This window comes from Halichoerus grypus, chromosome 2 (assembly GCF_964656455.1).
Source record: "Halichoerus grypus chromosome 2, mHalGry1.hap1.1, whole genome shotgun sequence".
In the NCBI taxonomy this organism is placed as follows: domain Eukaryota; kingdom Metazoa; phylum Chordata; class Mammalia; order Carnivora; family Phocidae; genus Halichoerus; species Halichoerus grypus.
In genome coordinates, this window is record NC_135713.1 from 185,660,468 (window position 1) to 185,686,627 (window position 26,160).

The window sequence follows — 26,160 nt, forward strand, 5'->3', positions numbered from 1 at the left end:
CCCAACTGCCCCGTGCTTAGGATAGAAAGTGTCCCAGGAGATGAAGTTCCTTTGGGCCGCGTTTAGTCTCTTGTTCTGGTGGGGGTTAGCCTGTGCGGCGCTCCCTGCCCCGCAGTCCTTCCACCTGAGGGCGCCGCGGGAGTGGCGCGTGCACCCGCGCACAGGTGTTTCCTCCCCCGCCGCCCGGGGCGCGCCCCCCGCCCGCCGCGCGCGCCACTTCCTGAGCGCGCCCCGGGCCCGCCGCCCCGCCCTGCGGCCAGGCCGGGCAGCGGCGGCAGCGGCGGCGGCCTCAGAGGTACAGGTGCCTCCGCCAGGCGACAGCCGCCTGCCAGCCCGCCGGCCCTGGCACCAGGCCTTCACGCCCCTCTCCCGCCTCACACTCCGGCCTCCCCACCGCCCGGCCAAATGCAGGCCGTCGCCCTCCCCGAGGAGATCCGTTGGCTCATGGAAGGTAACGCCCCGGCCCAGCCCCAGGCCCCTCCCGGCCCCCTGGGAAGTCCCTCAGGTGCGGGGCTGGAGGCCCGACCCGAGACGCCAGGGGCTCCCAAGACGGGCCTCTCTTTTCAGCTCCATCACCCGCCGCCTTCTAGAACCTCAAGACTTCTAGAGCCCTCAACTCCGCACAGCCAGATTTTCACCCTGCCCGCGCACGGCCCCATTCACTCCCCTCAGTTCCACATTTTCTTTTTCCACGAGGCGTCGCCACCCCTCCACGCCACCTCCGGCCAGGTTCTTGGGGGGCCCCCCATGTCACCCTGAGTGGTCTTCGGCCCGACCCTTCCTCCTCGGGACAGGCCCCCGCGCCTGTGGGGTTTTGCTTTCCTCCCTCCCCAGCCCCGAAGCCCCCTCAGCTTCCCGCTCCGAGCTCCTTGAGGCTCTCAGGGGGCTGCGAGGGGCTCGTGGGATGCTGTCGGCCAAGGCCTGGGGCTTAGTGTGAGTTTTGTCGGCGCCCCCCTCTGCCAGCCTGCAGACTGCAGGGGGTCTTGCTGTCCACCCAGGGCACGCGGATGCAGTAGTACGTTTCTGACTTTTCTAGAAATGCCCCATCCTGGTGTGTTTACCTTCAAACTGTGGTGCCTAAGCAGTCCTCTGAAGAGTTAAGGCCATACTCGGCGACACTCCACAGATCCTTCTAACACCGCAAAGAGACTTTTTTGCTAATGGGCAATATCACCTGCTCCATTCACACTTTTTTTCTGGAGAAAGTAACTTGCTTTCCTGTAACTGACTTTCCTGGAAGGACAGAGGCCTGGAATCTGTGCTTGCATAAGGGTCCCAGGAGGAAACTACTCTGAATTAAGCCTTTTGGCACCCAAGTGACATTTTTGACACATATTTAACAGATGGCCTGCTTTGGGCAGGTCAGACTTTTGGCAAGGAGTATATATATATATATATTTTTTTTTCAGTTTCTCTCAATTTAATTGGTTTTATATCTCCATTACCTTGTTATCTCGGTATAAATGCCTCCTAATCAAATATTTGGCAGTCCTTTTGGTCTCTGTTTGTAGCACTGTTTCCATTCTGGATTGCTTCTATGTAAAAGCTGTCAACTAGGTATTTCTTTTGAGGTGAAGTTTCCAAAATCCACTTTACTTATGACCTGGGTCAATCTAAACTTTCAGAGTAGAAAACTATTTGTAGGGTAAAATAGCATCATCTGGGTGTCTGAGAGGAAGCAATCTAGCCTTTCCCTCTGCCCTTGGTTCAATATTGGATGTTGAATGTAAAGAGAGGCTGTTAAGTGTGGTGGTTTCTGGGAGAGAAGGAACTGTAGCAAAAAGGGTAATTCTGCCCTTGCATTTAAAAATATAAAGTGATTCTTCTTATTGGTATCTGTCATTTGATGAGAGAAAACCTATCTTACAAGTTTGTTAAACTGTACTTCCGTTTTGTGTGCAGCCTTAGTGAAAATTCCTTTTTATTTTCAGAGGCTTGCAATGAAATCCACTCCTTTAACATTTTTGATGTGCAGTTCTTTATTGTTCAAAACTGACACTTTGGTAAACAACTCATTTCTGCACCTGTCACCTTCCTTTAGCTTAGATTATTTTCTTGTTAGCTGACTGTTTTTAATTGAAGTCTTCAGATCTCCTTCTAAAGCAGAACCTTTGTTTGCTGACAAGTAGAGCAGGGTATGAATGGAGATTAATTGCATGTCACATACTTCTGTGTCAAACTTGCTGTGTCTTAACAATCTCTGTTGGTGCTTGGGTCTTTAGAATCTACAGAGGAGTCTGAGATTAAATTTTAAGGAGCTTCGTTGGTTAATGCATTTCTTTAAGGCCTTTTTTTACAGTTTGCAATCAGAATCTGAATCTGAAGTAGAGGGGGGAAGAAGGCAAAAGTGGGATTCCAACCAATAATTCTACTAAAAAATGTTGGAGGACTATGGTTTTGAAAGGTTCATGTAATCATAGCAACACATTGGTTATAGGTTTTTGTTTTTGTTTTTTTATGAAAGATAGTCTCTGGTGTAGACCAACAGAATTATTCATTATACTACAAATAATTTGTGGATATTAGAAACCCATAATGGCTTTCAATTTATCGTCGTTGCTGTGTACTTGTCTTCCCACCACACACACTTTTTAAGGTTAACTGTTGACAATTAGAAAATATGTAGGTCCTGATCTCTATATCGTCACTCAGTGGAGAGAGTCACAAGGTGAGGGAGCTGCTACTTCGGGGTTGCCCACATGACTGTGGGGGTAGAGTTTCCACAATGAATTACTACTTTCATAAACCAAGGCAGAAGCATTTGCACAGTGATTTAACGCTGGCCATCACAGCCATAACCTAAGCACTTATTTATTTATAAGTACACGAGCATAAATGACAGGGGCGTTTTTTGACATAATATGTGTGCTTTTAAAAAATAAAATATGCAAAGCATTATGAAAGGTTTATGCCAAAATTTTGCATAATGAAGAAGGGAACAGAAATGTTGAAGGTCTAAAATTAATTTTGTTTAAAGATAAAATTTTAAACATTTGAAAATGTTTCATTTGACCCAGAAACTCTACTTCTGGGAATCCGTGTTACTGAAATTAAAGGACATGAAGTATAGGTACAAGGATCCATCTTAAATGTCCACGCATTGGGAAAGGTGGGGCGGGGCGATGGTATGAATGAATTATCCATCTTATGGAATATTTTGTAGTCATTAAAAAGAATGTGAAGGATCTGTATATACTGGCTTGGAAGGTGTCCATATTTTTAAGACTAATAATATATATAATCCATTTTTGTTTGAAAACGAATAAGTGAACCACCCCTTCCCTCCCATATATTATATATATTTTTTGTAAGCCTAGGAAGAAGTAAGAATATACACCTAGCTGTTAACATTGGTTTCTTTGGCAGGGAAATGAGAGGGTGGGGGAGACAGAGATTATCACTTTTATTTCATACATCTTCATGTTGTGATGTTGACCATGTATTACTTTTGTTAATCAGATAAACAACCAGTAGGGTTATTTAAAAGAAAAAGGAACAAACAAAAGACAAATAGAAGCTTGGAGAGGTCATAGTGGTCAGAGTGCTGAAGGACCAACCATTAACCAAAGTTATGATTATGTTTTTCTCTCGTTAGCTCTGGGGGTGTGTGTAGTTTTTTTTTAATGCTTTCTTGGATTTTTGGCAAATGTTAAAGCAGCGAGGGTACCTTCAGAGTAACTCAGGAAACAGCTTCCTCAGATAGACTCTGTCAAGCTCTTGTGGAAATAGTTAACTAGTCCATATCAGCAAATAAGTACCTTACAGATAAGTAAAATGAAAGGTGTTTACTGCCTTATTGAAAGAGGAGGAAATACTCAGGTCTGTTTTCAAATTATCAGGCTTCAGATGTAGAAGTTATCTTTTTGTTTTTGTTTTGTGATAACCATACTGAAAACAAAAACAATGGAGTGCTGGCAGTTTGCATAATCTTTGTTCCACAGATATAAACATAATCAGTTTCTTCCTCGTCTTTGTATCCCTGCTTTTTGAAGTCAGAAGCACAAGAGGCAAGTATGAAGGAGATAGAATATATATTTCTTCAGTTCAAATGTGCTGTGTGTGATGGAATGGGGCTTACTGATTTTACCCTAATAAGCTAATAGGTCCCACCTACCTCCAAGGTACCTAAATCCTGCTGGGAATATGGAGTGAAGCAAAAACAAAACAAAACAAAACAAACAAAAAAGCCATCCACATCCAGGCTGCATTTAGTAGCAATTGCTGTGTTAACACTAATTCTGATATGCCTATGGTTACTTATTTTTAAACTTCCTTGGAAAGAAGCAGTCATTAATCATTTCCTTCTAGATTGTTCTCCAGATTTGTATTGGTCGATGCAGCCAACTATAAAATCCTTTTCAATATAGTAAAATTCCAACTCTGTGGAACTCGCAGGAGTGAGCTGCTCTGGAGAGCTGAGGATATTCTCTTTAAGCACTCTAACTTTTTATCATAAATATTTGTGATCAATCTTTTTTCTAAAACGTATTAGGAATTTTTCTCACTTCTTCAACCAGCCAGCCTGTGTTCAAAGGGACTGGCCTTTGAACAGTTCAACTCAAGAGTTGTTACAGTGAATATCGGTTATCATATTTGTGGAAATATATTCAGTTGTTTAGGGATGATTCTGCCGTAATTGTCCTGCAGCTGCTTTGTGAATATTAATGTCTGTTTTGTATTTTTATTTTTGTCACTTTTTTCCTACTGTGAGGCTAGGCCTATCACTTTACACCATGCTCAGTGTATCTGTATCCGCAGTGCTACTAGAACATCAGGTAATCAAGCTTGTTGGAATTGATACGTATAAAAGAAGTTATGAAGGGCTCTCTTGATGAACACAGTACCCTGATCTTTAGGTGTGTCATGACATGCATTTTGGCTGTTCAGAGTCATTTTTGCTTAATTTGTGATAACGGATTGTCTTCTAGCTAGGTTATGCTACCGAAAGCTGAGACATAACCATAATACTTCTTTTTGTTTTTTATGTTAAAATTTTCTCTGATTATAAAAGTGATAATGCTCATTGTAGAAAATTTAGAAAACACATGATGATAACACAGTCACCCATGCTCAACAACTGTTAAATTTCCATGTATTTCTTTCAGTTTTTATTATATGTACATACTTTCAAAGTTGGGACATATTGTGTGGGTAGTTTTATATTCTGATCTTTCCACTTACAGTCTTTCAGTTGCTAAGGTCTCCTGAGCATTTTCTTAGATCATTAAAACATTTTTTTTTTTCCTGGTGATTCAGAAGTTATACATTCAGGTTTCATTCCACTGGTTGTTTTCCTGTTATGGCTTTAAAAAAAGCACCATGTCCCTTTGATTTAGCAACATTAAGAATGAAACAGTACCTTTTGACTCTTCCTTCCAGTATGAAATGTGAAATTGTTGCTATCATCTGAGATTTTAAGTAATCTGTATACCCATCATGGGGCTCGAACTCACACCCAGAGATCAAGAGTCACATGCTCTACTGACTGAGCCAGCCAGGCGCCCCTCTAATCTGAGACTTTAGACTCAGAGAATTGTTCATGTTTTATTATGTATATTATATTACAATAATTATTTTTGACATTTGCGTTGTATTTTATTTTATTTTTTTAAAAAGATTTTATTTATTTATTTGACAGAGAGAGAGCACAAGTACGCAGAGAGGCAGGCAGAGGGAGAGGGAGAAGCAGGCTCCCCGCGGAGCAGGGAGCCCGATGCGGGGCTTGATCCCAGGACCGTGGGATCATGACCTGAGCCAAAGGCAGCCGATTCACCGACTGAGCCACCCAGGCGCCCCTGCGTTGTATTTTAAAACCATAGCTATAATGCTGTTTTTTCCCCTTAATTTGTTCATTGCTTCCTTTTGGTACCATGGCTTTTTCATTCTTGAACTTTTAATTTTATCTCTTAGATATTTAGCCTGGGCTGATATGGTAACCACTCGCCACAGGTGGCTATTTAAGTTTAAATTAAACAAAAAATTTGCTTCTTCAATTGCAGTAGCTATATTTAAGCTGCTCAGTAGCCATACTGACTACTGGATTGGACAAAGCATAAAGCCCTAGTAGATGATGATCTAGAATATAATACTGAGTGAATTTCTCAAAGAGGGTTCTTTGATATTATGCTTACTGATCCCCTGCATGTCTGAGAATGTGTCTATCTAGTTTCATATAAACTTGGGTGTGGGCATAAAATTCTCGGTTTATACTCTGCCCATTCCTTCCCCTTCCTACTAATTCACCCTCTAGAAGTGTCCCATTATCTTCTGGTCTTCAGTTTTGTGGAGGAGAAATCTGATGCCAGCCTGATGTATTTCTTTTATAACCTATTCTGTCCACCTTCTGCCTGGATGTCTATAAGATATTGTTCTTTGCTCTCAGAAGTGTCACTAGATAGTGTCAGGGTCTTAGGTTTTTTAATAATTTTGCTCAGTTTGTAATGAACCCTTTTGATCTGTAGACTCAGGTCTTAAACTTGGGAAAGTTTTCTATTATCACTACTTCTGCTCCATTTGCTTTATTTTGTCACAATGGGGTTTACATTATGCATATACTGGATCCCAATCTACTCTCTTTTTCACCTTTTTTATTGTTTTATCTGTCACTGACTTCATTATGATTTTAAGTTCAGCATTCATTTTTTTAAAAAAAATTTCCATGTATTTTTTCCTTATCACTCATTGTTTCATTTTCATTACATTTGCAAATCTCTGGCTTGTAGATATAATGACTTTTTGTATGTTTTGAGATTATGAATTAGAAATTTTCTATACATTTCTGTTCTTTAATAATAAATCTACTTCAGAGGGAGGTATTTTTTTCTAGTTCTTCTCTTTTGAACTTTAGTGTTTTCTCTTTGAACTTTAGTGTATTCTCACAGGTCCTGTATGGTTTTTTGTGTGTTCAGTTTGCCTACATTCAAATCCTGACTGTGCCACTTTCTTGCTACCTGTTTGACTTTGGGTCTCAGTTTCCTCATCTGTAAAATGGGGATAATAATAGTACCTATCTCATAGAATTTACATGAAGAATAAAGGAATGAATATTTGAGAAGAACTTACAATAGTATCTGGCATGTGTTATACATGCTATAAATATTTGGTAAAATTTTTAAAAATTATTTTCTTTGAGAAAGTCCTATCAATTTTTTTTTGTTGTTGTTAATTTGTTTTGTTTTGTTTGCATTTGTCTCTTCATAGGAAAGCTCCCAGGCATGGCCTTTTGCCTATGTTGGTGATTTACCCTGGCTTCTCTAAATTAAGGGGAGTTTGTAGGGTTTGTTTCAGAGTCTCCTCCATTTCCTTCGTTCCTTAGATTAGAGTCCAGTAATCATTCTGTGAGAGACTTTATGAAAGAAGCATAGAGGAAATCTGCTTCATTGCTAACTTAGGAAAAATATGGGTTGCTTATCTTGTTATAGAATGCTGTGTCTGTGCGTATGCATGTGTATGTGTGTAAAATAGTCCTTTTGCATTACTCCTCCATTGAAAAAAAAAGAAAGATTTATTCTTCCTCTTCTTCCTTTTTGTTTTTTAATATATATATATTTGGGGGGTGCCTGGGTGGCTTAGTCGGTTAAGCATCTGCCTTCGGCTCAGGTCATGATCTCAGGGTCCTGGGATTGAACCCCATGTCAGGGTCACCACTCGGTGGGAGTCTGCTTCTCCCTCTGCCTCCCCCCTCCACCCCACAGCTCATGCTCTCTCTCTCTTTCAAATAAATAAATAAAATCTTTTAAAAAGAAAATATTTTTTTTAGTTGGTAGAAATATTTGAATTTCATTGTGGGTATAGCCTAGATGTTAAGTGGGCTGCCCAGACCTTTTGAATTCTAGGCATGATCTATTCCCTGTGGAAGCCCAAACATCTCAAAATCCTAATATTTCTCAAGGAGCATGCATTCTGAGGGTTGCCTTTCCTTCCAGGCTCTTAGCTGCCCTAAGTCATGTGGGCAGAAACTTGTGGATCCCAACTCAGGTGATTTTATCTGTCAGGGGACTTTTGGCAACACATGGACACATTTTTTTTGTGTGTGTGTGACAACTGGGGAGGATGCTGCTGTCATCTAGTGGGTAGGGGCCAGGCATGCTGCTAAACTTCTTACAATGCATAGGACAGCTCCCACAATAAAAGAATTATACAACCCCAAATGTCAGTAGTGCTAGATTGAGAAACCCTGGTCTACACATATCCTTTTCCTCAGTTTCCACAGAAGCCTACCTGCATGAAGCCCCTGTGACAGTAGATGACATCACTGGAGATTTAGGGTGTGCCAGGAGAGGGAGGCAGCATTTACATAACAGTAATGCAAATTATTTCAATTTGAATATTAGGCATCCCTATTCCTAAGCGCTTTTGCCATCCCAGTCATCAGAGAGTGCTCTCTGGCCCTTCACCTGATGTGGTTCTCAGCCTTATGCCTTCCCACAGGCCCTTTCTCCCTTTATCATATCTGGAGCAAAACCAAAAAAATAAAAACAAGGGCGCCTGGGTGGCTCAATCGGTTAAGCGTCTGTCTTCGGCTCGGGTCGTGATCCCGGGGTCCTGGGATTGAGTCCCACATTGAGCTCCTTGCTCTGCAGGGAGCCTGCTTCTCCCTCTCCTCCCCACTTGTCCTCTCTCTCACTATCTCTGTCTCTCTCTCTCAAATAAATAAAATCTAAAAAAAATTTAAAAAAAAATAAAATAAAAACAAAAAAAACCCCAACTCTATTTCCCTTGTCATCTGAAAAGATAGTTTAGCTTCTGTTCAGTTGTTTAGGTTCCCCCCAACACCCACACACAGAGAAACAAGTTATTTTTCCAAACGGTGACAGTTCTCTAAGAGGAATTCTGGTGCCAGCTATTAAGATAATAACATTCTTACCTCATTATATAAGTGTAATACCTAAACAATTTTCAATCATTTTAAATATTGGAAAAATAAGGTAAGTTTCAAGTTTTACCATCATCTGAGAACCTTAACATATTGACATAACTATCATAGATCTAATTTTTTCACTTTATAAGCCATTTCACCCTACAGAAATCCTATAATTTCTGCTACATTTATTCATACTTATTTCCCCTGTGTTTCCAAGTTCATTGCTTGCTTTTCCGGTTTGTCAGTGCTGCATTATAGGTTAGGTGATTATAACAGATGGCTTTTCAGGTTTGGAGTCTTTGAGTTCCACTGTTTAAATTTTACTATCCAGCTTTTACATGGAAGATGGGACAGATGTGGGCTCAGGAAAAAAGTGGTCTTAACATCCAGAGAGCAAACTTTCCTGAAGGCTGATGGACTTGATAAAATCATTTATGAGTTACCTAAATTCTCCTCTAGGGTCTCCTCCTAACATTGTTGACATTCTAATATTAGGATGTTACAGGGAAATAAGGTTTTTATTCACATAATAGGAGGTTTGCTAAAATGTGTCCAGTGACACATATTTATATTTATGTAAAAAAATAGTATAGTTTAGTTGAAATTAATTAAGATAGTGTACCTTATAAATCAAGTATGTGAAGTATGCTGGGTATATCTCTTTTTGTTTATTTGTTTTATTTTGTATTGTTTTTATTGAATGCAATATACTTTTATTGAATGCTTAATCATTAATATACAGCTCAATGAATCTTCACAAAGAGAACATATCCCCTAAACAATGGCAAGACTTTGCTTACCAAAACTTCCCGAGACCCTCTGTGTCCTTTGGTAACTACTCACCCCTATAGGCAAGCACGTCTCTGATATCTAACAGCAAAGTTCAGTTTTGCTTATTCAGTCACACAATACCTTCTCATGTATCTGGCTGTTTTGCTCAACATTTGCTCAACGTATGCAGAAAATATCTCTAAACTGAACCATAATAAACCTCCTTAAAATCACACTGCCTTTAGGGGCGCCTGGGTGGCTCAGTCAGTTAAGCATCCAACTCTTGGTTTTGGCTCAGGTCATGATGTCAGGGTCATGAAATCAAGCCCCAAGTCGGGCTCCACCCTCGCCATGAAGTCTGCCTGAGATTCTCTCCCTCCCTTCTCCCACTTGCGTGCTCTCTCTCTAAAATAAGTAAGTACATAGAATCTTTAAAAAAAAAAAATCACACTGCCTTTATTTATTTATTTATTTATTTATTTATTTATTTATTTATCACACTGCCTTTAAAATAATTTTTCCTTTCTGATAACTTTTTGTGTGAGCCTCTTCATCCCTCAATCCATCCATCCATCCATTCCTCCCTCCCCCCTTTTCATCCTTCCTTTCCTGTACTTTATTAAGGTATGATTTATATACATAAAATGCACTAATCTTAAGTGTTACAACTGTATGACTTTAATATAGGTATACACCTGTGTGACTACCACCCAGATTAAGATATAAACATTTCCATCAAAATGGAAACCTGGAAGGTTTCCTTTCCAGTCAGTAACCCTCCCCAGAGACAACTGCTATTCTGACTTCTATCATCATGGGGTAGTGTTGCTGTCAGTATGATGTCTTTTGTGTCTGTCTTCAACATCATATTTTTGTGATTTATTCATGTAAAATGTAACACAAGGTTTAAAATAAGTTCTAAACAAACTGAAAGTCGTTTTTCCCCACTAAGTTACTTCTATTTAATTGGTATGAAAATAGACAAGATTTCCATGAAGGCTTCCATTATTAGGGGTCAGAAAAATGAAACACCGAAGTTTTAGAGGTTTAATTTTAGTGAGACATTTAAGAGTATCAGTTCTATCTTATCCTTTTTGCAAAGTAGTATTCCATTGTGTGAATATTCCATAATTTGTTTATCCATGTTTCTGCTGATGGTCATTGAGTTGTTCAGTTTGGGGGCTATTATGAATACAGCTGCTATGAGCATTCTTGTATAACTTGTTTTGTGAACATAAGCACTCATTTTTCTTGGATAAATATCTAGGAATAGAATTACTGGTCAGTCATAGGGTAGGTAAATGTCTAATTTTATTAGAAACTCCAGTTTCCCAAAGTGATCATACTTACTTTACACTCCTTCCAGCAGTGTATGAGAGTTCTCAGGGATATATTTTTATTGTGGAATGTTTGCATAACATAGAAATATATAGACTACTTGATTTCTTTAAAAACATAATAGTGTTGTATACTTTTCCATGTGAATCTATCTATCCATGTATGTATATAAATTGCTGCATGGTGTTTCAAAATTTATTTATTCTCCTATTGATGGATGTTTAGGTTGTTTCCAACTTTTTTTTTTCATATTTCCACAATGCTGTAGAGAACATATGTATATGTGCATCTTTGTGTACACGTGCAAATATTTCTGTAGGATAAGTTTTTAGACACTCAAATGGAGATTGTAAACATGTTAATCCTAGAATTTTAGTTTGGCCACTAGTTAAAACTTAATCTAAAGTACTCTCTGTGTTTTAGTTTCTGGTTTTTGTTCTGTCTGTGCTGTGAATATACAGGTATTGTATGAGAATTAAATGAGAATTAAAAATATAAACACCACACACTTCTTGGGTCATGGGGCAGAAACAATCAGCAGGTTGAAGCAAACCACAACCAGAACATGCTGGTAATTTCTCTATTGTATATGGACAACTTCCCGCAAGTCAAAACAAAGCTGGTGGGTATGATTTTGGCCTTGCCAATAAATTTACCTCTTAACAAAGGGCAAAAAAATATATGCCTTAAGGATTGCAATGAAATGCCAGATCAAAAATGTAACGCAAGGTTTAAAATAAGTTCTAAACAAACTGAAAATCATTTTTCCCCACTAAGTTACTTTTATTTAATTGGTATGAAAATAGATAAGGTTTCCATGAAGGCTTCCATTATTAGGGTAGGAAAAATGAAACACTGAAGTTTTAGAGGTTTAATTTTAGTGAGACATTTAAGAGTGACTGCCAAAATCCTAAAGGTCTGATATGTTTAGTGTACCTGTGACAGGGACTCAGGAATTTTTGTTCGTTTCTACCAGAAGCTATCAATGAGACTTGTAGAAGTTGGATTAGCAACCAGGCTGGTTTCTTCTGTAAAATGGGAATATGTAACTTAAAGGAATAGTTGTGATAATTTATTTAATGTAAAGAATACCCAGAGATCTTAGTAGTAACAAATGTGACCCATAAGATATCATTGTCTTCCAAATAAACAAAAGAGTAGCCTTGTAAATGGACAAGGTCAGATACTTGTAGAATGTCAGAAACTTTCACTTGTCTACAAAACCTAGTGGTTTTGAATGCAAACTGCCAAGAATCTTTTTAGTTGGCCTTAGATCCTGCAGCAGTTTTTCCCAGCGGTGTGAGGATCATTTTATGCCTACAGTGTTCCATATACCCTCTGTTCCCTTGTCCTTCTGTCTTCTTTTCCTATTTTCTTTTCCTACTCTGACTTGCTGGAGTAGATGTAAGCTGCTTAGAAGCTGAGGGAATCTATGTTTTAGGGCAGCTATGAATAATAAAAGGAAGATATATCTTTGCCAGAGCTGAGTTTATCTTATAAATATGGTACTTAAAATCATCATATATTACTTCAGTACAAAATACTGTATATTGCTACAAGGCTGCCTTCCAGAGTAATCTTTCACCACTGTCCCTCTCACCTCTAACCTTCATGTTCTGCCATCTAAGTTGAAATTCTTTCAGTCTCTCCAAATGAACTGAGATCTGTCACCTCAGGACCTTTGCACATGATGTTCCCATGCTTGTGCCATTCTTTTCCTAGTTCCAACTCTGCACCTGCTCCCACCCAAAACATACATACTTGGCCTGCTAATTTGGGAATTCCAGATAAAAGGTCAGTTCTCTAAGAGTCTCCCCTGACTTACTTTCCTCTCTAGATAAGGTGCCTCTACCATGGGCCTGTGCCTCCCTTACTTTTCTTATTAAAACTCCTATCACAATGTATTTTAATAGCCTGTTTAAGTCTGTATTCTTTGCTAGACTGTCAACTCTTACAAGAGTTTAGGTCTATCTTATTCACGTTTTTCAGTACTTAGCATGTATTAAGTATTCCATAAATATTTGTTGAAGAATGAAGACATTTAGGGAAAAGTGGCATTGTTGATGGTATGTTTCTGATTTTGTCTTTTCTCTTTGATGTGAAGACATTTACACCATGTGGTTCGTATTGCTCACTTACCAGCTGCAGGCAATGATGTGCAGACCCTGTAACATGGAGTATTCTATATGGTGAAACTTGTGGTGTCAGAGGTGCCTCGGGAATGTTCTTACACAGTGGTGTTTTTCACACTGGACTTTGCAATTGCAGGAGCCTAAGGCATCCTACTGTGGCAGGATGTGATGTTTATAGAAGAGTTCTTGTTTGTAAAAAGTTGATTGCTTAACAGAAGACCTACAGATACCTCGGTTAAATATGGAAAATGATATGTTGAGGGACCTTTTAAAATGTCTTTCCTGTTCAGTGGTGGGTGGTGTGTTTCTGAGCAGGGTTGCTCGGGCACCTTCAGGTCATAATCACAATAAGCAGCAGCATCTTCTAAATTGAAAGATTAATGTATTATATATTGAGCTGTAATTTTCTTTCCTTAGTATCTTTATCAAGTTGTGATGCCAGGGTCATGCTGGCTTCGTAAAATGAGTAGGCAAGTGTGTATAATACTGGAAATATAATATAGCCCTTGTTTTTAACTTATTTATATTTTTCTTATTTATACCCTTGTTCATCTAATAAGGTGTGGGTGTAAATTTGGATCTGATTTTTAAAAAATATTTTATTTATTTATTTGACAGAGAGAGAAAGAGAGATTGCGCACAAGCAGGGGGAGCCGCAGGCAGAGGGAGAGGGAGAAGGAGACTCCCTGCTGAGCAGGGAGCCTGACGTGGGACTCGATCCCAGGACCCTGGGATCATGACCTGAGCCGAAGGCAGATGCTTAACCATCTGAGCCACCCAGGCGCCACCCTTGATCTGATTTTTAAAAAACAGATGAGACAGGGGCGCCTGGGTGGCTCAGTCGGTTAAGCATCTGCCTTAAGCTCAGGTCATGATCCCAGGGTCCTGGGATCCAGGCCCGCATCGGGCTCCCTGCTCAGTGGAGAGTCTGCTTCTCCCTCTCCCACTTCCCCTGCTTGTGTTCCCTCTCTCACTATCTCTCTCTGTCAAAAAATAAATAAAATTTTTTTAAAAAATAAAAAACAGATAAGATAGACAGCAGAGGTTGTCTTCATGTTATTTTATTCCTGAGTAGCTAATACTTGCATGTGAGGGGATGGGTACTTAAATTAACATGTGAACACCTAAAGCATTTGGAAAGGAAGCCTTTCAAAAAAGTAATTTGAAGTGAAACTTAAAAAGTAAACTCATAATAAAAATATCAAGCTTTTCTTAGTGATATCATTGGGGGATGAATATATCCTGTTGATGTTCTTTTAACAATTTTAGTATATACAAATAAAATTACATAGGATATTATACTTATAAGAATATAGTAAGGAGGGTAAAAGTACAAAATACAATATAGTTGATCCTGAACAGTGTGTGGGTTAGGGCTACCCCCCTACCTCCCCTCCTCTCACAGTTGAAATTCCTCATATAACTTTTGATTCCCCCCAAACTTAACTACTAGTAGCCTGCTGTTGACCAGAGCCTTACCCATAACATAAACAGTTGATTAACACAAATTTTGTATACTACATGCATTATATACTGCATTTTTACAATAAAGTAGGCTAGAGAAAAGAAAATGTTATTAGAAAATCATAAGGAAAATACATTTATAGTACCATACTGTATGTATTAAAAAAAAATCTGTATATAAGTGGACCAGTGCAGTTCAAACCCATGTTGTTCAAGGGTCAGCTGTATGTATTTATCATCTATAGGAATAAAGCATACACTGTAACCACCTATCTCCCACAGGATCTTCCTCATTCCCTACTTTCTGTCTGTCCAGGTTGGCCTGGTCTCCTGCTCACAACCAGCTCAGCCCACTACCACTAAGTGAAACACAGATGAACAACAAAAATTTAAGTCTATATGAACCATGAGAGACTATGGACTCTGAGAAACAAACTGAGGGTTTTAGAGGGGAGGGGGGTGGGGGGATGGGTTAGCCCAGTGATGGGTATTAAGGAGGGCACGTATTGCATGGAGCACTGGGTGTTATATGCAAACAATGAATCATGGAACACTACATCAAAAACTAATGATGTAATGTATGGTGACTAACATAACATAATAAAATAAAATTAAAACAAATTGAAGTCTATAGATCCAAAGTATGAGTAGAATTACTCTATGCTTACATAGTGACTTTTATTTTACTTATTTTTTTCATACTCTAAAACACGTATTTTAGAATATTTAGAAAACATAGAAAAGTATGAAGAAGATGATAAAAGTGGATTGTAATTCTACTATCTAGAGATGATCATTGTTCATATTTTGGTGTTTATCATAGTACCTGACTGGCCTGTAGGAAGGACTCAATAAATATTGAGTTAGTGAATGAATTTTTTTAACAGATTTATTTATTTATTTTAGGGTGCCTGGGTGGCTCAGTTGGTTAAGCATCTGACACTTGATTTTGGCTCTCGTCATGATCTCAGGGTAGTGGGATCGAGCCCTGTATTGGGCTCTGTGCTCAGTGTGGAGTCCGCTTGAGACTCTCTCTCTCCCTCTCCCCTTTACCCTGCTCACATGTGCACTCTCTCTGTTTCTAAATAAATAAAACCTTTAAAAAAATTGATTGAAGATTTATTTATTTATTTGAGAGAAAGAGTGTGTGAGTGTGAGTAGGGGGAGGGACAGAGGGAGAGAGAGAATCTCAAGCAGACTCCCCACTGAGTGTGAAGCCCAACATGAGGCTCAGTCCCACGACCCTGAGATCATGACCTGAGCCAAAATCAAGAACCAATTCTCAACCAACTGAGCCACCCAGACGCCACTGGATTGGCTTCTTTGATTTAGTAATATGTACTTCAGATTTCCCCATATCTTTTCATGGCTTGATAGCTCATTTCTTGTTAGTGGTGAATAGTATTCCACTGTCTAGATGTTTATTTATCCATTCACGTACAGACAGACATCTTGGTTGCTTCCAAGTTTTGGCAATTATAAATAAAGCTGCTGTGAACATTCATGTACAGGTTTTTGTGTGGACATACATTTTCAATTCAATTGCGTAAATACTTAGGAGTGTGATTGCTGGATCTTATGGTAAGACTTGTTTAGTTTGTAAGAAACTGCCAAATGTCTTCCAAAGTGGCTGTACAATTTTGCATTTCCATTAGCAGTGAATGAAAGTTCCAGTTGCTCCACATCCTTGCCAGCCTCTAGTTCTGTCAATATTTTTTGAATTTAGCTGTTCTAATAGGTGTGTAGTGATTTCTTATTGTTGTTTTAATTTGTAATTCCCTAATGTTATATAATGCATCTTTTCATATGCTTGTTCGTCATCTGTATATCATTTCTGGTGAGGTATCTGCTCAGATCTTTTGTCCACTTTCAAATTGGATTGTTTATTTTCTTATTGTTGAGTTTCAAGAGTTCTTTTTAGGGGTGCCTGGGTGGCTCAGTCGGTTAAGCGTCTGCCTATGGCTCAGGTCATGATCTCAGGGTCTTGGGATCGAACCCCACGTCAGGCTCCCTGCTCAACTGGGAGTCTGCTTCTCCCTCTCACTCTCCCTCTGTGCTTTCTCTCTCTCTCTCTCAAATAAATAAATAAAATCTTTAAAAATAAAAAGAGTTCTTTGTATATTTTAGTTCCAGTCCTTTATCAGTTGTATGTTTTGCAAAGATTTTCTACCAGTCTGAGGTTTGTCTTTTCATTCTCTTCATGTTGTCTTTTGCAGAACAGAAGTTTTCCATTTTAATGAAGTCTAACATCAATTATTTCTTTCATGGACCATGCTTTTGGTGTTATATCTAAAAGCTTATTGCCAAACACAAGGTCATCTACATTTTCTCCTATGTTATCTTCTAAGGTTTTATAGTTTTATGTTTTACATTTAGGTCTGTGATCCACTTTGCATTAATTTTTGTGAAAGATGTAAAGATCTGTGTCTTTTTTTTTTTCTTTTTGCAAATGGATGTCCAGTTGTTCCAGCACCATTTGTTAAAAGACTATCCTCTCGGGACACCTGGGTGGCTCAGTCAGTTAAGTGGCTGCCTTCCACTCAGGTCATGATCCCAGGGTCCTGGGATCGAGTTCCACATTGGGCTCCCTGTTCAGCGGGGAGCCTGCTTCTCCCTCTCCCTCTGCCTGCCTCTCTGCTTATTTTTGCTCTCTATCTCTGTCAAATAAATAAATACAATCTTTTAAAAAAAAAAAGACTATCCTCTCTCCATTGAATTGCCTTTACTCCTTTGTCAACGATCAGTTGACTCCATGTGGGTCTATTTCTAGGCTCTCTGTTCTGTTCCATTGATCTATGTGTCCAATTTTTCAACAAAGCCCTCTGTCTTGATCACCACAGCATTACAGCAAGTCCTGAAGTTGAGTAAAGTCAGTCCTCCAGTTTTCTTCCTCTTTCTCCTCCTCTTCCTCCTTCTTTTTCAGTATTGTGTTAAAAATACACTGTGAGAATTTTCTGAATTCCTTAAAATTTCATGATGAATATTATGCTTAAATGGCTATATAATATTTTTATATGGATCTATAATATAACCAATAACCAATGTTGAATGTAAAAACCTCAGAATATTTGATATCTTATTTTTGTAAATGAAGATAAAAAGGTCATGTTAGCAGAGAATAAAATCTACAAGAATGGTGGAATTGCAAGTAATTGCAATTTTCTTCCTTATGTCAATTTTTGTATTTTCCAAATTTTCTACAATGAGCAGCAATACTTTCTTTATTTTTTAAGAATTTATTTATTTATTTTAGAGAGAGAAAGAAAGCAGGGGGAAGAGGGAGAGATTCCCAAGCAGACTCCCCGCTGACCATAGAACTCCACATGGGGCTCGATGTCATGACCCTGAGATCATGACCTGAGCTGAAATCAAGAGTTGGGCACTTAACTGACTGAGCCACCCAAGTGCCCCAGCAATACCTTTTTTATTAGACAGAAAGGTAAAATATGTTTGTGTTTGTTTTCTAGAGTCTGAGAAATCTCTCTCTTCTTTTTTGTTTTCCTCTATCAATCTATCTGAATACTTTAATGGTTGCAGGGGCTCCCTGCTCAGTGGGGAGCCTGCTTCTCCCTCTCCCTTTGCCCCTGCTCCTTCTTTCTCTCTCTCTCTCAAATAAATAAATAAAATCTTAAAAAAAAAAAAAAGAGGTTGATTGCTTAACAGAAAACCCATCGGATAGTGGTAAGCTTGGTTAAATGAGGGAGGTAATATACTGAGGGACCTTTTAAATTCTCTTTCCTGTTCAGTGGTGAGTAGTGTGTTCAGATCACATTCACTGTGAATAGCATTATCTTCTGAACTGAAGGGCGAATGTATTATATACTGATCTGTAATTTTCTTCTCTTGATATCTTTAGCAAGTTTAAGTATCAGAATTATGCTGGTTTTATAAAATGAACTGGAAAGTGTTCACCCTAATCTTTTTTCTGTAAGAGTTTGCGCAAGATTGGTATTATTTCTACTTTAAATGTTTGATAGAATTAACTTGTGAAATCATCTGGGCCTGACTTTTCTTTCTGGAAAGGTTTTTTAAAACTATGCATTCAATTTCTTTTATAGATACAGGGCTATTTGGATTTTGTATTTCATCTTGTATACCTTTTGGTAAATTGTACTTTTCAAGAAGTTTGTCAGTTTAATCTAAGTTGTCAAATTTATTGGCAAAAAGATGTTGATGATATTCCCTTATTATTCTTTTAACTTCTGTGAGATTTTTCTTAATATCCTTTCTTCATTCCTGATATTGGTAATTTGTGTTTCCCTTTTTTCCTTTGATGGATCTTAATAAACCTGTTAGGTGTTCATCAAATTTATTGGTCTTTTAAAAAAAAACAACCAATGTTTCTTCCGCTTTCTAAATTGGTTTCTGCCCTTATCTTTATTATTTTCATTTTCTACTTGGGATTTAATCTATTTTTATTTTTCTGTTTTCTTAAGGCGAAAACTTAGATCATTGTAAAACTTCCTTCTTCTCTAACATGAGCATTTAAAACTATACATTTCCCTGAAGCACAAGAATCTATAAATCTTATAAATTTAGATATGTTGTATTTTATAGTTATTCAGTTTGAAATAGTTTATTCAAAGAAGGCTATTTCTTCTTTGGTTTATATTATTTCAAATTGTGGAGGTTTTTTAGATATCTCATTACTAATTTCTAACTTAATTCTTTTGTGGTCAAGGAACATATTCTGCAAGGTTTTAGACTTTTGGCATTTATTAAGACTTATTTTATGGCTCAGAATAAGGTATATTTTGGTGAGCATTCCTTGTGCATTTAAAAAAAAAATGTATATTCTGCAGTTGCTGGATATATCATCCTATGGATGTCAATTAGGTCAAAGTGGTTGATAGTGTTGTTCAGGTTCTCTACCTCCTTAGTGATTATTTGTCTAGTTGTTCTTTTAGTTTCTGAAAGAGGTGGTAAAATTCCCAACTATGATTGTAGACATGTCTTTTCCTCACTTTAGTCCTGTAGGAGTTTGCTTCAAGTATTTTGTAGTTCTTGTTTTGTGCGTATACATCTATGATTACATCTTCCTTATGACTTGGCCCTTTTATCATAATGAATTATCCCTCTTTATCTCTGGTAACACTCCTGTCTTGAAGTCTACTTTGTCTGACATTAAAATAGCCATCCTTATGCTAGCTGTTTCTATGTCACTTCCATTCTTTTATTTTTAGCCATCTGTGTCTTTATATTTGAAGTATGTTTCTTGTAGACAGCATATAATTTCATTTTTATTCCGTCAAACATTCTCTACTTTTTTTTTTTTTTAAGTGGGCTTCATGCTGGGCGTGTGGAGCCCAGTGTAGGGCTTGAACTCAAGACCCTGAGTTTGAGACCTGAGCTGAGATCATCAAGAGTCCTACGCTTAACTGACTGAGCCACCCAGGCACCCCAAACATTCTCTGCTTTTTAATTGGAGTGTTTAGTTCATTTACATCTAATATAACTATTGTTATGAGTGGATTTAAGGTCTACCATTTACTTTTTCCAATTGTCACATTTTTTAGTTACACTTGCCTTGTTAAAAATTAATCAAATGCTTTTTAGTATTCCATTTTAATTTCTCTATTTTTAAAAACTGTACCTCGGGGCAGCTGGGTGGTTCAGTCATTAAGTGTCTGCCTTTGGCTCAGGTCACGATCCCAGGGTCCCGGATTGGGCTCTCTGCTTGTCAGGAAGCCTGCTTCTCTCTCTCCCACTCCCCCTGCTTGTATTCCCTCTCTTGCTGTCTCTCTCTCTGTCAAATAAATAAATAAAAATTTAAAAAAATAAATAAAAATAAAAACTGTATCTCTTTCTTTTATTTTGTTTGTTACATTTACTCCAGTGATTACAATATCCTAAACTTGTCACAGTCTACTTAGAATTAATATTATACCACTAAATGGGTTCCATTTACCCACCTCCCCATCCTCTATTCTATTGTTGCCATATATTTTACAAACACATATGTTATAAACTACAAAATGTAGTATTTATCTGTGCTTTAAATTGCCAGTTATCTTTTTTTTTTAAAGATTTTATTTATTTATTTGACAGAGAGAGACACAGCGAGAGAGGGAACACAAGCAGGGGGAGTGAGAGAAGGAGAAGCAGGCTTCCCTCTGAGCAGAGAGCCCAATGCAGGGCTCGATCCCAGGACCCCGGGATCATGACCTGAGCTGAAGGCAGACGCTTAATGACTGAGCCACCCAGGCACCCCTAAATTGCCAGTTATCTTTTGAAGAAATTAAGAGGAAGAGAAAAAAAGTGATAATGTTTTATATTTACTCACATTCTTAGCATTTTGGTGCTCCTGTTGATCTGAGTTTCCCACTGGTGTCTGTGCCCTTCAGCTCAATGAATTTCCTTTAGATTTCTTTTAGTGCAGGTTTCCTAGCAAAAAATTTTCTCCTCTTTTACTTATCTGGAAAATGTCTTTATTTTGCCTTCACATTTTGATGACTGCTGTCACTGGATATAGAATTCTGGATTGACAGGGGTTTTTTTTCTTTTTCTTTTCTACACTTTAAAGGTGTCATTCCAGTGTCTTCTGGCCTCCTTTATTTTTGATGAAAAGTCACTCTTATTCCTATCCTTATTCTCCTATATGTAATGGGTCATTTTCTCTGTCTTCTTTGAAATTTTTCTCTTTATCTTCGGTTTTCAACAGTATGACTATAATGTGCCTACATTTAGTTTTCTTTATATTTATCCTACTTGACATCCACTGAGCTTCTTGAATATGTAATTGATATTTTTGACCAAACTTGGGAAATTTTTAGCTCTTATTTCTTCTGATTTTTTTTTTTTTTTTTTGACCCATTCACTTTCTGCTCTTCTGGAACACCAAAAAATGAAAGTAATGAAAGTAATGGCATTTGGTGTTGTCCCACATTCCACGAAGCTTTGCCTGAGGGTACTCCTCAGCTACTCCACCTTATGTGGTCTGGATGTACCCTTAGATGAAAAGCTGTAAAAATGCAAGTTTCACTCTGCAGTTCCTTTCTTTCAGGGATCAAATTCCTGTCAATTTCTGCCTGCTTTTGGCTACTGTTTGGTGCCTTAAAATTGTTGTTTTTAAATATTTTGTTGACAATTCCTATCTGTACAAAATTTAGTCCAACACAAGTTATTCTGTTATACCCAAAAAGCTATTGGTTTTTAAAATACTTACCTTCTGGCTACCCTAAGAAATTCTTACAATTTCTAAAACTTTTCAAATTCGTAGTTTTAAGCTTGTGTATATTTGATTATAATATCTGCACATAATGACAATTTTTTTCCTTCTTAGGCTTCTTTTTCTCCAGAACAATATTAATTAATAGTGGGAGTAGTTGACAAACCAATCTCGTTCTTTAATGATAATGATTTTAGTTTTTCACGCATAAATGTAATATATATCTCTTAGGTTAAGAAGGTATTCTTTTACTTCTATTTCATACATTTTTGTCACAAATAGATAATAAATATCATCAGGTGAGGTTTTTGCCATTTATCAACCTACTTGTATAGTAAACTACTAAATGACTAAAGAAGCATTCACTTCTTTTTTTTTTTTAAGATTTTATTTATTTATTTGTCAGAGAGAGAGAGCACACACAAGCAGGGGCATAGCAGCCAGAGGGAGAAGCAGGCTCCCTGCTGAGCAGAGAGCCTGATGTGGGACTCAGTCCCAGAACCCTGGGGTCATGACCTGAGCCGAAGACAGATGCTTAACCAACTGAGCCACCCAGGCATCCCAAGAAGCATTCTCTTCTGTGCACTGGGATAATTTATGTCGAATGAGAATGATTTATTACTTAAAAGTTTGAAAGACATCTATACAACTATATGAATCTGAACTTTTTTTTTTTTTTTTAACAATTTGATGAACTTTTCTTCTTTTTCCCTGGTGATTAGCTTGTTCAGGATTCAGGTTTTCCATTTCTCAATTCAGTTTTAGAAATCTGTATTTTTCTCAGAAATTGTTTCACTGCAGTTTTCAAATTTATTTGCATGGCATTTTATTTTGTTTACATAGGCCCTTCTTTTTGAAAATAACCTTTCTAAGGGGAAAAATGATACCTAATATCATAAAAGGCAGATTACATAAAAGCACAAAGAAGAAAATTAAAATAACTTGTAATCTCACCAACTTTATAAAATGTTTCATTATCTTATTAAGATTCCTATATTTGTTGTTGCTCCCTTTTATTCTGCTTCATTTCTGTATATTTGTGTTTTCTCTCCCTTTTCCTTGATTATATATGCTAATGCTTTTTCAACCTATTGGATTTCCCCCTCACCTCTGAAAATTCCCAGCTGTTAAACACTTCTTTAGCATTTACACATTTTTTTTTCACTGCTTTTAAGGTCAGTGGTTTTTAACCACTAAGATGTGCAATGGAACCCTTTTCAAAATTAAAGTCTCACATGAGATTGCAGTGTATAAATAGATAAAAGCCAAGTGCTTGTGATTAAGGCATAGGGGAGGGAGGGAGTTTCCCAGAGTCCCTCTCATTTGACCTGCCCCTGCTCTTTCTCTTCCTTATCAGAGGGTTGTGACTCCAGAGAGCACTGTTAGCCACTGTTCTGACTTATTAATTCTGCTTTTATCTTTATTGTTTCCTTCTTCCTATTTTCCATAGGCTTGTTTTATTGCTCTTTTCTGATTTCTTGAGTTTGGTGCTTTTTTCTTATTTAATACTGGAAACATTTAAGTCTATGAATTTGTCAGTACAATGCTGGTTACATCCTACAATATTTTATTCAGGCTCTTTTCTCAGTAGGTTGTAATTGTAGTTTTGCCTTTCCTCTCTGACCCATGACATGTGTAGGAGTGTGTTTTCAATGTCTAGGTGTGGAGGGGTTTGTTTACTCTTTTTAATATTAAGTTCTGGTTTTATTTTATTCTTGAACACAGAATTTTTCCTTTAAAACTCTGTAAAACTTTCATCTTCTGATGCTTATTTTGTGGAGAGGCCATTTTGACTCTGTTGTTTTGTAAGCAACTTATTTTTTTTTTTTTTGTCTGAGTCCTTGAGGGATGTTTTCATTTTCCTTCAATTTTGAAAGTTCAGAAAGGTATGTACAGATATTGTTTGTCCTTCCTTCCTCCCTCCCTCCCTCCCTTCCTTTTTTCTTTTCTTTTCTTTTCTTTTCTTTCTCTCTCTCTCTTTCCTTCTTTCTTTCATTTTTAACAGCTTCATTGAGATATAGTTCATATATCATGCAACCTACCCTTTAAAGCGTACAATTCAATGGCTTTTAGTATACTCACAGAATTGTGCAATTATCACCACAATAAATTTTAGAACATTTTCATCATCCCAAAAGAAAACTTGAACTCCTTAGCCTTCACTCCCCAGTCCCCCTCCTTCCTGCAGCTGTAGGCATCCACTAATCTACTTTCTGTTTCTATAGATTTGCCTATTCTGTATATTTCATGTAAATTGATTTATACAATATGTGGTCCTGTGACTAGTTTCTTTCACTTACCATAACAATTTCAGAGATTCACCCATATTGTAGCATGTATCAATATTTCATTTCTTTTTATTGGTGAATAATATTCCATTGTATAGATACATCACATTTTATTTATCCATTCATCAGTTGATGGACACTTGTGTTCTTTCCCAAGTGAGAGAGAACATACTGGCTATTAAGAATAATGCTGCTATGAATATTTGTTTTCATTTCTCTTGGGTATATATCTAGTAGTGGAATTACTGGGTCATATGGTAACTTTCTGTTTAGCCTTTTGAGGAACCGCAAGACTGTTTTACAAAGCAGCGACACCATTTTACATTCCCAGCAGTAAAATATGAGGGTCCCAATTTTCTACAGCATTCATTTTTGTCCATATTTTTTACTGTAGCCATCCTAGGGAATGTGAAGTGGTATCTCATTGTGGTTTGGGTTTGCATTTCCCTGATGACAACTGATGTTGAGCATCCTCTCATGTGCTTATTGGCCATTTGTATATTCTCTTTGGGTAAATGTCTGTTCAGATCCTTTGCTCATTTTAAAATTGAATTGTTTTTTTATTGTTGAGTTGTAAGAGTTCTCTATATATTCTACATATAAGTCTCTTATCAGCTATATGATTTGCAATTTTCTCCTGTGGGTTGTCTTTTCAGTTTCTTGATGACATCCTTTGAAGCACAATAGTTTTTAATTTTTTGATGTCCAATTTATTTTTTCTTTTGTTGCTTGTTCTTTTGGGATCACATCTAAGACACTTACCTAATTTTGGAAATATTACCTAATGCAAGGTCACAAGGATTTATGCTTGTTGTCTTCTAGGAATTTTATAGTTTCACATTTTACATTTAGGTCTTTGATGCATTTTGCATTACTTTTTGTATATTGTGTGAGGTAGGGATCCAACTTCAGTTTTTTACATGTGGATATTCAGTAGTTAGTTCCAGCACCATTTGTTGAAAAAACTATTTTTTCTCCTATTGAATTGTCTTGGCATCCTTGTCAAAAATTTATTGACTATAAATGTGAAGGCCTATTTCTGAAGTTTCAATTTTATTCCTTTGATTTATGTGTCTGTCTTTATGCTGGTACTGTATTGTCTTCATTACTGTAATTTTGTAGTAAGTTTTGAAATCAGAAAATGTGAATCCTGGAGTGCCTGGGTGGCTCAGTCGGTTAAGCGTCTGCCTTCTGCTCAGGTCATAATCCCAGTGTCCTGGAATTGAGCCCCTCATTGGGCTCCCTGCTCAGCAGGAAGTCTGCTTCTCCCTCTTCCTCTATCCTTCTCTCCCCCACCCCCACTTGTGCTCTCTCTCTCTCACGCACTCTCTCTCTCAAATAAATAAAATCTTAGAAAAAAGAAAATGTGAATCCTCCAGCATTGTTCTTCCAGAAATTGTTCTGGCTATTCTGGGTCCCTTGAGTTTTCAAATGAATTTTAGGATTAGTTTATCAATTTCTGCAAAAAAGCCAATTGAGATTTTTATAAGGATTCCATTAAATCTCCAGATCAGTTTGGGGAATATTGCCATCTTAACAATAGTAAGTCTTTTCATCTATGAACATGGATGTCTTTCCATTTGTTTAGATATTTTTTTCAACAATTTTTTTTGCAATTTTCAGAGTTTAAGTCTTGTGCTGCTTCTGTTAAATTTATTTCTAAGTATTTAATTCTGTTTTATGCTTTTTTTTTTAAAGATTTTATTTATTTATTTGACAGAGAGAGACACAGCGAGAGAGGGAACACAAGCAGGGGGAGTGGGAGAGGGAGAAGCAGGCTTCCGGCAGAGCAGGGAGCCCAATGCGGGGCTCGATCCCAGGACCCTGGGATCATGACCTGAGCCAAAGGCAGATGCTTAACGACTGAGCCACCCAGGCACCCCTGTTTTATGCTATCTTAAGTGGAATTTTTCTAATTTCATTTTTGTTTTGTTCATTGCTACTCTATAGAAAGATAGTTTTTGTTTATTAATCTGGTATCTTACAAACTTACTGAATTTGTTTGTTAGTTCTAGTAGTTGTTTAGTGGGTTCCTTAGAGTTTTCTTTATACAAGATCATGTAATCTTCAAGTAGAGATAGTTTCACTTCTTCCTTTCTAATCTCGACTATTTTAATTTCATTTTCTTGTGCAGTT

General features: G+C 37.6%; 1 protein-coding gene across 1 annotated transcript in view; it reads left to right on the forward strand.

The window, feature by feature from the left end:
* Window positions 1-259: 259 nt before the first annotated feature.
* SKAP1 (src kinase associated phosphoprotein 1) overlaps window positions 260-26,160 on the forward strand; it is a 271,214-nt gene continuing 245,313 nt past the window's right edge. The window contains exon 1 of the mRNA XM_078065633.1: window positions 260-451. Within this exon, the coding sequence (XP_077921759.1) occupies window positions 406-451 (46 nt within the window). The 5' untranslated portion in view covers window positions 260-405. The remainder of the gene's footprint in view (window positions 452-26,160) is intronic.